The sequence below is a fragment of the Neopelma chrysocephalum genome, unplaced genomic scaffold, assembly GCF_003984885.1.
Source record: "Neopelma chrysocephalum unplaced genomic scaffold, ASM398488v2 Primary Assembly neopelma1_44, whole genome shotgun sequence".
Classification (NCBI taxonomy): domain Eukaryota; kingdom Metazoa; phylum Chordata; class Aves; order Passeriformes; family Pipridae; genus Neopelma; species Neopelma chrysocephalum.
The window spans coordinates 362,326-377,795 of NW_020897703.1; the positions used below are offsets into that span (position 1 = coordinate 362,326).

At 43.9% G+C, this 15,470-nt stretch overlaps 2 protein-coding genes across 47 annotated transcripts in view; both read left to right on the forward strand.

Moving 5' to 3' along the window:
* MAP2 (microtubule associated protein 2) overlaps positions 1 to 5,377 on the forward strand; it is a 222,979-nt gene extending 217,602 nt beyond the window's left edge. For all 32 annotated transcript variants that reach the window (XM_027677935.1, XM_027677941.1, XM_027677937.1 and 29 more), the window contains 2 exons: positions 438 to 550; positions 1,247 to 5,377. In XM_027677935.1, the coding sequence (XP_027533736.1) occupies positions 438 to 550; positions 1,247 to 1,462 (329 nt within the window). In that variant the 3' untranslated portion in view covers positions 1,463 to 5,377. The remainder of the gene's footprint in view (positions 1 to 437; positions 551 to 1,246) is intronic.
* A 7,156-nt stretch (positions 5,378 to 12,533) lies between these two features.
* UNC80 (unc-80 homolog, NALCN channel complex subunit) overlaps positions 12,534 to 15,470 on the forward strand; it is a 120,662-nt gene continuing 117,725 nt past the window's right edge. For 6 of the 15 annotated variants that reach the window (XM_027677970.1, XM_027677975.1, XM_027677971.1 and 3 more), the window contains exons 1-2: positions 12,535 to 12,939; positions 14,223 to 14,271. In XM_027677970.1, the coding sequence (XP_027533771.1) occupies positions 12,848 to 12,939; positions 14,223 to 14,271 (141 nt within the window). In that variant the 5' untranslated portion in view covers positions 12,535 to 12,847. Of the gene's footprint in view, positions 12,940 to 14,222; positions 14,272 to 15,470 lie in introns of those variants that run through there. The other 9 variants (XM_027677978.1, XM_027677974.1, XM_027677979.1 and 6 more) reach the window with 3 other exon arrangements.

The following is a 15,470-nucleotide window of genomic DNA, read 5'->3' on the forward strand; positions in this document are numbered from 1 at the left end:
CAAAGGAGAAGTTGTGGATGATACCACTTTCTTTTACAGTCCAAGAAAAAGTAAATACAGTTTGGTAATAAAAAATACACTTAAGTAGTTAACTAAGCATATAAAGACATAAAGTTATAGAATCAGAGCGGTGTTAAAAAGTAATGCCAAAGGATGCTGCTTTGGCATAATATTGAATACACACCGAAGTCAGCAAAATACTTAAGCATGTACTTAAATCCCATGAAAATCAGTGGGGCTGCAGTACATGCTTACAATTTAAATGTATGTTGAAGGTTTTATATTCGACTGAACATGCAGAGCGTTATTCTGTGTTTCTCCAAAACCATTAGATCTCAACTAAAAGGGAAGTAACGTGAGTGCACCCACATGCTTCAAGTCACACTTTCTCCCACACCATTGCAGCCTCTTAATCTGTATTTCCTTTTCCATTGTAGGAGGTGGGCGTGTGAAAATTGAGAGTGTGAAACTGGATTTCAAAGAAAAAGCTCAGGCTAAAGTTGGTTCACTGGAAAATGCCCACCACGTACCTGGTGGTGGTAACGTCAAGGTAAGGGAACAGCCATCAGAGAAAACGCCTCCACTGTGCCCCTGGCCTGGTGAAATCAGAGCTGTGAATTCAGCCATGGCTCTGAATCGAGTAGGAAGCATCTGTCTGTCCTCCCTCAAGCACACTCACATGCCAGTTTGTTCCCTTTGAAATTTGGAATGAACAATCTCGCATCCACATCTAAGCTGACAGTGAGTCTAAAGTCCTGTGGTTTGTGCACTGGTTTTCCCTCTAAAGATAGTCCTTGCTTGGGACCGTTGAATAGCATAGGTATGATCTGAGATTGGGACTGCTTTGTGAAACAGGAGGAAAATATCTTGAAAGTAAGATCATTCCCACAAACATTGGAAAATACAAATTTTGGAAACAAATCACAGTTTTGTTTTCAAAAGAAATGTTTTTCATAAACATATAATGTTAATGAAATTCACAGCTAGGGACAGTGGTACTGCTTGTTAAAGTGTCCATCAGAGACAGAAATGGTAAGAGAGTGTAACATAGTAAGTCAGTATCTATTAAACAAGGTGAAAAAACGATCAGTTTGAATTATTTGAAGGAATAATCCTTTGAATAATTCAAAGCTTCAATCATTCTAAGAATTTTTAAAAGTAAACAAAATGACGTGCAAGTGATGATCTATAACAAGATAATTTGGTGAATATGTAATGTGTGAAATTCTTTACTTTCCTGGAGCAGATTGACAGCCAGAAGCTAAACTTCAGAGAGCACGCTAAAGCCCGTGTCGACCACGGGGCTGAGATTATCACACAGTCACCAGGCAGGTCCAGCGTGGCTTCTCCACGTAGACTCAGCAACGTCTCATCCTCTGGAAGCATCAACCTGCTTGAGTCACCCCAGCTTGCTACCCTCGCTGAAGATGTCACGGCAGCCCTTGCCAAGCAGGGCTTATGAATTTGCTCATTTTGCATTGTATGAAGTAATAATATTTAGGCATGAGCTCCTGGCAGGAATGGGCTCAGAGCAGGTGTTACATTCATTCTTTACCATGTCTAAAGCTAAGTCACATCCCAAGACTTGTAGTTACCATACAGTTAAAAAAAAAAAAAAACCAGAAAAAAATATTTCCATAGATGCAGAAATTGGCCTGACCTCCATTTACAACAGGAAGACACTGGCTTTATATGGGTATACAACAGCAGTATGTTACATTGGACAATTATTGTTGCTCTGCTCTGTCTTGCATGGAGTACTGTACTATGATAAAATGCATTTTTACCTTTCATGTGCCTGAAGGCCATCCACCTCTATCTGAAGAGCCTTGTTGATATCCCAAGTTGCTCGTTTCACAGTTCTGTTGATAGATGGGGAAATAAAAAAGTTGCCCATTTTAAGTTATTAAGGGTTAAATTAACAGTCTGCTTACCAGAAGGAAGGGCATATAGAGAAATTCAAGTTTAATTAAAAAAAATGTGTTATTTTGTATAAATGAGTAGAACAAAAGTTGAATTAAGTTATTAACATTTTCTTGGACCTGGTTAATTATGTTGGTGTATAGCTGAAAAGCCAATAAATTATTTAACTAATAACTAAAAATAGTAGCTGAAGACATTTAAATTGTGCTTTGGGGAAGTGACGTAAAAAAGCTGCTGAAAGCAAGCACTTCCACCCCAACAGACTTGTGTCTGATTAGAAAAGTTGGTTAAGCGGCTAGATTTGTGTGCACACCACTGGTTTCACATTCTTTCCGTCTGTTTGATACAGTATTATAGATATATATATTTCTCTGTGGCCATTTGTGATATGCCCTCCTCATATACTTGAATATTCTACTTCTTTATTCACAGTATCTGTGTCTCTTGCACCCTTTGGTGTTGCAATTTTAGGTATGTAAAAGTAGATGTTAGCAGGGTTTTTTTTCCCTATTCATACGAATACATTTAAAAAAGATGAAAATTTTAGCATGAAGTTGCTTTCTGTAACAACTAAAAGCCGTGACCCTGTTTTAGTGCCAGATGCAAGTCTCTTCTGTGATGCTAGAAAAAGGATTCCTTCCCTCTCCCCTTCCCTTCCTTTCTTCACAAAGGAATGATTTTTGTGGGGTCCAGACATTTGTAAAAGGGTCTCCAAAGATTGCTGAGTTTGGACTCTGGCGTTTTTTAAAATCCACAATAGTTTGGTTCAAGCTTTTTTTTTTATTTCTTTCTTTCCTTTTTTTTTTAAACTCCCATAGTAACAGTGAATGTTAGATTTATGTTTTCTTTTGCTAAAGTTGAAACACAGGAAAAAAAATGTTGTTTCCACTCCTTTAGTGATGTCTCACATGACTACTCAGGCACTCAGACAACAGTGATAAACATAGCAGAGGTGCCTGTAAATTACAGTGTATGAATAAATAAAAATGAGCTCCCTAGACTGGGTTGCCATAGCGATTCATCAATAAACAGGGCTTCTTAAAATCTGAGCAAAGTGAGATTGTGTTGGCTATAAAAAAGTGTAAGAAAAAGTGTGCATAAAAGATAAAAGGCAGAGATACGTAACCAACCGATCTAGAGGAGTTACCTGAGAGAACTCCAGCACTAAGGGAACACTGAAGGTGACACGGAGGTGATCCTCATCAGCAGATAATCACCTGCTGATGCTCTGTGTACACTAGATATTATGAAATGACCAGTTCACATTCTCGCAGATTGTTTGAACTTTTCCTTTTGAAACCTCTTAACTGAACTTTGCACTGTCAGTTGAGCTATACTTGATACATGTATTAGGTTAATGTTGTGTGTTGGAAGCTTTTGATCTATTCTTTTTCCTTCTTAATTTGTATGTGTGCGTGTGTGTGTTGGGGTTTGGTCTGAAAAGACTCATAGGGAAGATTTTTTATGTCTGTGGAAAAGGATTCTAATAATTAATAACACAGGATTCCCCATCATTAAATTCAGGTAGTAACACACAGTTACTGGACAGTAAATATTCAGTGGACCAAAAGAGGATTTTGGCTAAGCTGCCACAGCAGTACAAATACAAAACAGAGTGGTTACATCTCTCAAACTTCTGCTGAATATGAACTTCTGACAGCCCCACACATGGCATTTCAGCTCTGCAAAAAGCTTTTTCACACCAGTACTGTTTGTAAGTACCTAATACTGTTTGTAAGTCGGTTGTTTCATACGAAGGACAGTGAGTTTAGAACCACGCGAAGTGCAACTGGAGGATTCTGATTTCTGCCTTGTATTTGTTATACTTTTGCTTAGACTAATCATAATAATTCATGTGGAAACAGTGTCAAGTAAGGTGCATTAAAAGCCTCTTCCCATTTTTTCAGAAAATAACAGAAAGGAAAACCAACAGTATTTATATTGCTCTGATCATACTATCAGTTAATATGAATTGGCCTTGCAGTGGTTTTTTTTCTATGCCTTTTGCCAGCGTGGGAGAGAAACTATGGTACTACTGAATTCTCTGCTCTCTGAAGCTGAGCACCAGCTCGTGAGAACAGTGATAGCCCGAGACTCCAGTTTTTTTATTCTGCTTTTAAAATCAACATACTCTAGAAAATTAAGCTTAGTTAAACCACCTATGAGTCCAAAGTTAGAGTGGTGTAACACACCGAGTCATTTATTTCATGCATTAAAATGAGCTTTCTTGTCTTGATTTAAGCAAAGACCTTTGTAATCATCATCATTCTTCCATAGAAAGAATCCTAGAATGCTGTGGAGTTAGATGAAAAGAAATCAAGAGTTTTGTGCTGTTAAATAATAAAAAACCAAGTTATGTTACATAACTCTAGATGTTCACTGAAAAAGCTCATATTAATCTTAACTTTCTCAAGAAGAGTGTTCGTTTTAAAAACAACAGTTTGTAAATAATGTAATGCCCACTAAAGAAGATAGAGCCAGCTTCCTGGAAACTGCATCTGTTGTGTTTCTTTTCCACAGGCATGTTGAGCCAGCAGGTTTGTTGGGTGCCTGAGACCCAACTCTGTAACAAAGCAGAAATAATCCAGACAGAAGGAATGGTGAAACCTTGTTTTGGTAGCTAGGGGAGCGCCCCAAATTTAATAATCCGTCAAGTTGTAACAACAAAAGAAAGAGTGCTTCTTCCTCATTTGCAGAGTTCTATGTAACCACAAGCTGAAAAAATTAAAAGTTGAGCAAACATCTGTCCAGCAACAGTAAAGGAAAAACTAATCCTGATGAGGGAAATTGTGAGCCCACAAGGGCAATGTATATTTTCACTGTACAGCAGTAAATAGAATTATCCATTCAGTGCTCTGCTAAAGTACAGTAGTAACCTCATCGTGGCTGCTCACACGTCTAAGTTTGCCTAAATACATGACCCAAAGGGAGTCTAAAGGCAGCCTGTGTGGACTACCACATGTGAGCAGTTTTTTTCCATGCTGGATCAAATACTGTTTGCAACCCAAGTACACATGCCCCTTCAAAGGCAAATGCCTTGAAGAGTAGATCACATTTGCTATGAAAATTGATGCTGGTAGGTTTTTAGCCTAGGTGTCTGTCGAGTTAACTCACTAGTCAGATTGCTAAAGCAACTCCCTCTGCAACTTCAGCAATTCCCACTGCAGGAAGGTAAATTAGTTTCACGCTTGGAAAAGTCGAGCGTATAAAAGTCACTTCAACTTTAGCAAAGAGAAAAAGCCAACAGATAAACATGCTGTATGCTGGGATGTCAAGAAGTATGGTCTGCTGTTACAAACCTGTGTTTTTTCTGATAACTCTAGAGCCTGTTACCATAAAAGAGGCATTTCTTGAATGGCTGGTGGTAGGTAGTTCATGTTTTTCAATCCAATTTGCAATTGTATTTGTTGCTGTATAGTGATTGTTTTGCAAAATAAAATCGCTTGTCATCTAATTGCATATGTGGGTTTCCTCTGTTTGTGATACAGCTCCTCCGGCATCCAGCTGTGCCCTGGGGAGAGAGGTACCGTGCACCTGCTGGTACTGCAGAGTCAGTCTAGCCAGGAGCAGCCACAGCAGATCCAGTCATATTTCTCAGCTAATCCCTGTTACCTTTAGCTGGAAGAATCAGTTTTTATGGCTGGCGTCCTGTTCCGCAGGGCGGTATCTCCCTGCTGCGTGCGTGTTTCTTCATGGAAAGGGCTGCCCAGGGAGGTGGTGGAGTAACTGTCCCCGGAGGTGTTTAAGGAAAGAATGGATGTGGCACTGAGGGACATGGTTACCTTGGACTCGATGATCTCACAGGTCTTTTCCAACCAAACTGATTCAGTGAGTACGTGTCCCTTACGCTGGGGTCCTGGCCGGGGGTGAGGTGTGGCATCACCCTGCACTAAAAGCAGTGGAGCTCTCCAGAAATGGAGGGCACACGAGGGAAGAGCTCCCACTCCCAGTGCACGGCGTGCCCTCAGCTCCGAGGGGAGTGTGCCACACACCCACTCAGCCCCGTGGTCAGCCCCGCGCTGAGGGCCCTCAACACCCACCTCTGTGATACACCCCAACCCCGAGGGGAAATGGCCGCCCCGGGCTGCAAATAGGGCGGGGCCGTGCGTCTGTCACCCCCCCCTCTCCTCACGAGGCCCGGGCAGGCGCATGGGTGGGGTTGGGGTCAGATTCCTGCAGCGCTCGCCTGAGGGCGCGGGGAGCTGCCTGAGGGCGCGGGGAGCTGCCTGAGGGCGCGGGGAGCTGCCTGAGGGCGCGGGGAGCTGCCTGAGGGCGCGGGGAGCTGCCTGAGGGCGCGGGGAGCATGTGGACCCAAGGTAATGGGAGTTGTGAGGGGGAATGAGCTCTTGAGGCCATGCGGAAAACTAATGAGGAAACGGCGTGGAGTTTGAGGGATACTTGGAACAGTTTTTTTGTCTGGATGCCTGGTGGGTACTCACTCGGCCCCTGCCGAGCTCGGGTCGGGGACTCAACGGCTCTGAGCTGCGGGTGGAAGGGAGAAATCATGGAGTGATTTGGGAGGTACCTTAAGGCTCATCTCGTTCCAGCCCCTGCCATGGGCAGGGACACCTCCCGTTAGATAAGGTTGCTCCGAGCCCTTTCCAGCCTGGCCTTGAACACTTCTAGGGATGGGACATCCACAAATTCTTTGGGCTACATACTTCTCTGACAGCACTGCCAAATGCAACATAATACTGAGAGTACTGCTATAGTGCTACTGGGGATACTGCTTTATAAAACATACTGCTATACTGAGAGTAATGCTGTAGTACTACTGAGAGTACTGCTATATGCAACATACTACAGAGAGTACTACATACAGCATACTACTGAGAGTACTGTTGCTTTTCTGGGCAACAGATATTCCAGGGAATGTGTGCTGGCCCAGACCACCTCTATGTGCCATGTGCCTGCTCAGCACAGGGCCCTGGTGTGGCAGGGAGATCCAGCTGAGCAGACTGCCTTGAGTATCCCAGTCCCTGACTGGGATAGCCTGTCAAGCTGGACTTGATGCACAATGCTGCAATATTCCTAAGCAAATGGTGTCAAAGTACCTGGAGGAATAATTAAGTGCTGTTAATTATCCATTAGAAGCACTCTCCTAAGGGTGCTTAGGTACAAGGCTGAATTAATGTATCGTCTGCTAAAAGGAAAAGGATTAAGAGGTTGAGAACAAAAGAGTAAATCGTGATTTAAGCATTCACAGCTAGAACAATGGTTGAGTATAGCTGGTAAGAACCTCTTTCTCCCTTCAAAGTGAACGTAGAAAAGGTGTTATTTCTGTGATTGTTGTATCGTATTAGCAGTATGTGGTAGATGATGTATTTTATCATTTGATAGCAGATTGTGGTGCTGGAGCATTGAGGTGAGTACCATTTGTGAATAAAATCTTGAATAACTACTTGTTATTGAATGTGAGGGAGGCCCAGGACTCCTGCTTCAGTATTTGCTGGATGTACAGAGCATCTGTCCATCCTGTGCCTGTCACAGCTCGAGAGATATTCCTTGCATTGTATAGGAACAGAGACATGAATCAGGTCAGAGGGGCAAGCAGAAGGCCTTCCACCTAGAGATATGTGGCTGTGCGGAAGTCTCAGTTGCTGGGAGTAAAGGACTGTGTGGCCCTGGTGGGGGGGCTCCCCAAACCTGGTTTGTGTGAGTGCCCTTACTCTGGAAGGAGAAGCATGTGGTGTAGGCAGTGCTCAGCTCTCTCTGGGCAACAGAGAGGAAGACACATTTGGTAACGCAGTGTAACAAGAGATCTACACTTTCTTCTCCAGAAAGAAGGTGGAAAATGTTTTTTTGGATGGAGTGAGGTTTGAGGGGAGGGTTTGTTGCCTCTTTTCCCCCAGACGAAGTAAAAGTTTTGCGGCTGCTACCAAAGCAGTCACATCCCAGAGCTTAAAGAGACCTGAGCCAAGGGATGATATGATTCCTTGACAGTAGCTTTTTTCTTCCCCAGTCTTGTCCAGCGACCTCACCCTACACCATTTTGTTCACTCCCACCCTGTCTTATTTAGTTTAAGAATAACCTATGCCTATTATGTATTTAATTGCACTTACATGGCTCTGTAAATATGATATGCTGCTTGAACATTATGCAAAGGCAATAACTTTCTCTGTGGTGACTGGTCTGCATTTCTTCTCTGGTTTGAAATTGGATTCTCAGATGCGTTAGTGCTGTGCCACACTGCTGGTTCCAGCTAAATGTGGCCCAAGGATTAAATATCTGACTGTCTTTATGGAATCTGATCTAGATAAATTATGGTCTGCTCCTGCCTAAATTCATGCAGCAACAGCAGCAAACCTGGTAGTTTTAGGAGTCATTCATCCATGTTTCTGAACACATAGTTGTGCTGGTTTTGAGCAGGGCTGGCAAGGAGAGGTGTGAATGAGACTTTTGAAGAACCTTGGTTGAAATGTTTTCGTGCTGAGTTTAAAAGCCCCTAAAGAGAACAGAGTTTTCCTGGGCTTCTACCTGACAGACCCGTAGGAGAAAGGGTATGACAAGAACAAGATGAATATGTCTTTACAAACAAGCTGTGTGCATCTGCTTGCAGATGCAAGGCAATGCCTATTTGTGGGTAAAGAAATGGTTGGTGGTGGGAAAGGAAATAATTTTTCATAGACAAGAAAGTGGCTATTTTTAGGTAAAGAAATAGCTGTTTGTAGGTAAGAAAGTGACTGAAAGAATCAATTAACTTGTAGAATAGTGAGAAAAGAACTGACTCTTTATATGTAATAGGCATTTTCAGGAAGTCTGTGCCTTCCAAGTACTTTAGCCAATGAGGAAAGGAAGAGGTCATTATAGAGCTAGGAAAAATTAGGATAAAAAGGAGGCTACCTCCTCCAGTTATTCAAGAGATTTTCACTAGGTATGCTCAGTAAGCTCTCCCTTTATTCATGAATAAAGTTACTCTGGCAGAGCTCTGTCTCCTTTGTGGACACTAACCCCTGGTGATGGGAATTTTCTATGCAGGTAGAATGAGCGGCGTCTGTCAGTGCTGACCTTCTGTGACTGTTCCAAGAGAGAAAGGGTCTTCCTTCATAATGGGTCTGTTCAGCCAGGACAGAAGCCTGCTGGCAGCTTATGGAAGACTAAGCTCCTGGGGCTGTGCCCAACGGTTGTCTTTGCTGGGATCTACAGTTAGGAGCTGTTTGCAGCTTTGCTCTTGGAAAGGCTGCTGCACAACAGAATGACTTGAGATGCTTCTGGATTCTGCACAGAGAATAACAGATAAATAAGGTGTGAATACTTAGAAGCGTGTGTGGCAAGGATTGATTGAGGCTGAGGAATTGGAGAGCATATGCCTGGAAACAAGTGCAAGGCAGTGAGGTTTGACCAGTTCCCTGCTCTGGGCACCCTTGTGTAGAGTGAGGGCTTCATGTTCAAGTTCTGCTCAGTGTCCCCACTCTGTGACACGCTGCCAGCCTTGACTGTTTCCGGATCAAGACTGAATCCTACTGTGATGGATGTGTAAACACAACTGTCTGGTGAGTAAATCGGGGATCAAGCAGAATCATGTGATTTGGGGAGATGTCAGACTGATGCTGTCTGTAGCAAGAGAGGAAATAGGATGAGAGTGTCATGGGCATCTTTTGTGCCTGAGCAGTTGAGTGGGCTTGGAATTGCTGGAGCAGTGCAGAGCAGTCTCCACTTTTCCCATGCCTGCTTCCTGAAAGCAGTGACTTCTTGCATTTGTCTTGGTCTTCTTGCAGGCAGACAGACCTGTGTTTCTGTGCCAGCCCAAGATGCCAGTGTAGCACAGGTGAATTTTCAGGACACCTTACTGTTTTCCTATTATAATGACCTCCCTGAAGAGTTTGCTTGCTTCCTCTTTATCCCTACTGCAAGGGAAAGGAGGGACTGATTTGGAGAACTTTCTCTTTGCAGCATCCACTGCAATGTAAGTATTTAGGTACAGTCAAATGCTGACTGCAAATCCAAAAGCCTGTGCTGCCAGCAGAAGTTCCGTATAGAGATAAATAGAATCTTCCAGGTTTTGTGTGCCCTTTGTGTGTGCGTCTGTGGGGGGGGTTGTCTCCAAAACAAGGCGAGAGCAAAACTGGTCTCCAGCTGCTGCCAAATTTAATATAAACCACCTTTACCACCTCCTGGGTTTAGTGATGGTTGTGGCCTGGCTGGATTGGAGAATCTGCACCACAGTGCCTGCAGTTTTCTTGTGACGGTTCCAGCTGTTAATAATATTACCTTTGCTCTCTGATTTGTTTTGCATCGGAAATTCTGTAACTTCAAACCACTGTAAAAACAGAGGGATTTACGTGTCTTTTATGACTGCATGTTGTTAGAGAGCAATACTCTGCACTCAAAATGGCAAGCTTGACTACAACTGCAATTTGCAGTTATGTTTTTGGCTACTACAAAGTAATTGAAAACAAAACTACATAGTAATTTAACATAGTGATGCAGTTTCCTCTCATTGCCTGTTGGGCTACCTGAGCTCCACTGGCTAATGCCCTGTGACAGGGCAAGGTGCTGGCTGTGCACAAAGAAGGAGTAAGGAAAATAATCCTGTACTTCAAGGCCATTTGTTTCCCCTAAAGAGTCCTTCAGGGATGTAACAGAAAGCCAGGTAGAGGTATCAGTACCTTGTCCTCCTGCTTTCTGAGTGATAGTTAACACTGACAGATGTAGAGCGAGTGTGCAGTTGCCTCATTTGTGCTCTTCCCCAGCTCCTCTTCAGACTGTAGAGAGGCCACTTGGGTTCCCCTTTGGAGGCTCAGTGAAGTGCTGCTAGTGAGCTTCTCTGCCCTCTAGAACTGCCTCTGTTCAGGGCAACAATGATGTTTACCTGCATAGGTTTGAAACCAATGAAGGCTGTTGTTTTCCAAATAAATTTGGTTTGGTTTGGTTGGTTTGTGGAGCTTTGTATTCACATTTCCATTCCTATCTGTTTACCCCTGAGCAGCTGCTGACCACACGAAGTGCCAATGGTGTTCCTGTCAGTCAGGAGAATTCCCAGGAGATTTCAGCTGTACTCTGGAGCAAGCTGCAGTGCTCTCTTTTGCATGAGTTTCATGCTGTGTAGCAGAGCATGGGAATAATAAGCTTAGGCTTAGAAACACAAACTGGAAACTATCGTGACCACTTCTTGAATGCAGGAATAAGGAGAGATACCCATTAAAAAACAAAACAAAACAAAAAACAAACCAAAAACCAACAAACAAACCAAACAAAATCCAAACCAAACAGATTTGAAATGCGCTTACCAGTTACTGAGAGAGTGCAAGCATCTTGAACTCAACGTAGTTAAATATTATCACTGACTAAAATGGCACCAGTTTTTAGGGTGGACTATACAACACTTAACATTCCCATAAACCATCCCTGGCCTGCACCCCCTTCTCTGTCTGAGGGGTAGCAACCCTTCTACCTGTGGGGAAGCTGTGATTTCTAGTTACTGCTATTGTGAATATCCATCAGGAAGACATTGGCCTTGCACTTTTTGAGGCTTAAGAGCTCAGTTCACTTAACTTATTTTCTTTATTTGAAAATAGCATTAAAACTTTCCTTAGTCCCCATACTTTTCTTGGAAGAAGAGGGATTCTCCTGCTTGACAATTACTAAAACTCCAAATAAAATTAGACTTCAGATTTTTTGCTGCATAACTGAGGTTATGCTTTATTCAATAATTTCATAGCACATTACAGGACTGGAAAAAACCCACATTTATTTAAAAATAAGTTTATCATTCTCACTGTGTCGTGTTTCACTTTTGACTGTGAAGAGGCATTCTGGAAGGAATTAAATCTTAAATTTGCTGTCCAAAGAAGACTTTTTATAAAACATCAGATACGCTGAGGGTTTGTGGAGTAGAGAAACTTCTCTAATACATACCTTGCATTTAGAAGTAATTTGTTTTAACCATCTTCTCTTTGTAGTTAGTTCTCATAATATTTTAGAAATCATGATTATTTTGTTCCTATCTGATCTCACTTAATTGAAGGAAAGAAAATGGTAGTTAAAAGCTTTCCTGTCTGAGCAAGCTGATCCTGTGGATAAAAGGGCCTTACTTCTGTGCACCAGCAGTAAAAGTTACTGCTAGCAAAGAACCCAACCAAACAAAACAAACAAAGCCAACTGGTGCAGCACTTCAGCACTCAAATATATCCTTGTATTAGTCAAGTCAAGTCTGGTGTTTAATTGGAGGCACAAGTAAATCTGCTTTGGCACTCCCCATCCCCTCCACCTCTGTCTCAGCTCTTCTGTGTAAGAAAAACCTACGGAAAAACTATCCCAAACTTCCCTTGCTCCTACAACCAGCCTTCGATTTTGAAGAGGGTTTATGACTTGCTTTTCTTCTTCCCCCACTTTTGAGGTAAACGAGTGTCTCCCCGTTTATTAACAGGCTGTATCGGACGCTTCGAGGACCTTTGTGAATCCAAGGAGCGGAACTCGGGGGAGGGTAGGAGGGAAGGACGGCAGGCGCCTCTCGGCCAGCTCCGGGATGCTGGATGCGCTGCGCATCCCTCTCGCTGCCGGCCGGCGGGGCTTCCCAACTTGGCGGCGGGGAGGAGGCGGCCGGAGCCCTGTTGCAGGTCGCTGCTCCCGGCGCGGTGCGGGAAGTTTGGCGGGGCGGTGCCTCCGCCGCCCCCGCGCCGCCCGCCCGCCTTCCCTGCCCGTCACCGCCCGCCGGCTCCGGGCGCTGGGCGCGGGGAGCTGTCCACAGAGGGAGGTGCTGAAGGCAGGGAGGAAGCCGAGGGACGCGGACATCTTCGCTCCCCTAATTTCCTCCCTGCCTTCTGCAGCCATTTTGCACCAGCAGAGCTGGAGGGAGCGGGTGGGCTGCAGGGGATGAAGGGAAGAGGGTAAAGAGTTGCGGGGAGCGGAGAGGCAGCCATGGGAGATCCCGACTGGTGTGTCTGCTGAGGCTGGCTCGCTGCAGCAGCTGTCATCAGCATCATGGTGAAAAGGAAAAGCTCAGAGGGACAGGAGCAGGAGAGTGGCCGTGGCATCCCTCTGCCCATCCAGACCTTCCTATGGAGACAAACCAGGTGAGAGCAGCAAGCCCTGGGTACTTGGGATATCGCTGCAACAGGGCAGTGGAAGTGGGGAGGGGGGTGCGGGCCGGCTGCTGCCCGGAGGCGGGGAGGAAGCGCTGATTGCAGCTGCAACATGAAGGCGTGAAACAAGCTGTTCTCTTTGCACTCGATACAGAGCAATTTGTGTGGATTCGGGAAGGTCTGCAGGCACCTTAACGTAGTGACAGTCCCAGGCAGCTTCTTGCTTTGACTTTAAAATATCCTTGTCTGTGTGTCTCTATGCACCTTTCCCTTCCTCCCTGTCCCGTCTCCCCCCATCCCATCCGTCCCGCCTCCCTTCCTCCCCCCTTTTAAGAGGACTCCTGGAGCTCTGGCAGCGGAAGCAGCACCCGTCAGTGCTGCAGCAGACCTGCAGCTCTGCTTGTATCTGTATTTGCAGCTGTCCTGGAAGTGTAATCTATGCCTTGAGAGGTCAGCATGCAAACAGATACGTCAAAGTCTCACCTTATTTCATTGGATTGGAGAGTAATGATGTGTGAGGGGCTGGATGAATCTATGGCTGGGGCTTCGTGTTCCTTGTGAATCGTGTCTGTCTCCTGTCTTAGCAGAATTCTAAAGTGAAAACATTGTGGGAGTGGGGGGGAGGTTGGAAGGTTTGAAGGTTGTGGCTCTAATTTAAAGCCTCCGTCACCAAATCCCTTTATGCCACAGTCAGTGTCCTCCAAAAAAAATAAAATAAAATAAGGTGACCTGATTAATTTTTTTAATATTTAACTCTGATCCCATTCTGGAGAATGACAGCAGAGGGTGGGTGTTTTCTACCTACAAGGTACAGGCCTGCATTTCATCATAAGCCTTCTCCATCAGCTGCTGTGGAGAAAAATACTTAATACAGAGCTGGCAAATGGATCTCTGGCTTAAAATAGAGGAAAGGCAAAGTTCAGTAGTATATAACACATTTTAAACAGAATATATTGAAAATCTTTTACTGAGATAAAATGGATGAAAATTGTCTGATGGAAGATTTTATCCCTGGGGAACAGGATTTCTCCTGAGGGTTGAATTAACAGCTTCTTGGCATATCAGTGTGGGTACTTTGTCTTCTAGAAAAGGTAACAGCATTTTGTCAGATGTTATCAACAGGTATCTGAACATAGTTTTGGCCTTTTAGCTTCCTTTACAGTAAATTTCTCTGCGTTTTGCCAACTTTCTGACATGAGAAAAATCCTAAAAATAACTAAGCAAAATCCACATTAATGTACTGGGTCTCTAACACTTTTCCTTCCTTCCTTCAGTGCATTTTTAAGACCTAAACTGGGGAAACAATATGAAGCTTCCTGTGTGGTACGTACCTGTTTCTCTTTTTCAACTCTTGTTAGTGACTAACTTTTCATGCAACTTGATCTGACCATGGTGGCTGATAAGCTTCTCAGCTTATCCCAGAAGTGGATTTAGTCCATTCAGCTTAAATCTGTACTTTTATGACTCCTGTTTCTAACTGTATGTCACATAAAACCTCAAGTTACTGTCCAAATGGAGGAGAAGGGGAAGGCATGCAGCAAGTTCAAGTAAGGTGGGTATCTAGAGAATTTCAGAATTCCTTGAATGGTTGCTGGTCTTTGGATTACTTGAAGTACATTAAGCAGTTGCAGCCGAACTTGACAGAGTGGAAAAATTTGGTCTGGACACATATCTTAGTAGTTTAAAGTACTTAGATCTCTCTGCAGCAATTTTCTGACTTCCTTCTCACAAGATATTAAGCTGGAGAAGCCTTAGCTGTTGCTGACTCATTTTCTTCTTAGAAATCCATAAATTTTTCAGGGTTTTTGCTAGATACCAGATAGTGATAGAGGACTGCTGGCTTCGTGTGTCAGTGAGTAAAATGTACTGCAATTGTAGCACATGGAGCAAAAAGCATCATCACTGCCTGATGCCATTGACAGTTTCTGGTTGCTGAGAGGCTGGAAAATGGAACTTGTTGCCTTGTGTCCCTTACCAGGAGCCTTGGCAGTGTGCAGGAGCCATGCCTTGGAGCACCTCTCCTCTGAGGCTGTGGCCCCACCTATGAACTCCTACCTGTTACTGTTGGGTAGAGGGACAATTTCCTTCTCTGTGCCTTCTCCATGATGTATCTGTCTGCCTGTGACTTCCCTGTGCTTCCTGCTGTGCTGTTGGCATTAGGTCTTCCTCTGTGTCCTCCAGGCTGATTCTAAAGCACCTTTCTTCTGAGAGCACCTATCAGGATTTACTAAGCGTAAAAAATAACACCAAAAAAATCCCACAAGACAACATAAATCACATGTGTCAGCCATGGGAATGGAAGCACTTAAAAAATCCAATTAATTTCCACCCCTTGAATGAAGAACTTGATTCTTCTCCAGTTCTTAACATAATCATTAAATTATGGTAGAAGGGTTTCAAGGGTGGGGCTTAGTTTTGAGCAGCTGATGGGATACAGCCTGATATGCTGCACCTGCCACCTTCTCATCACCTTTGCTCCTCAGTTTCCTATCCCTGCTGGTGCACAGGAATGTCTGCCCACA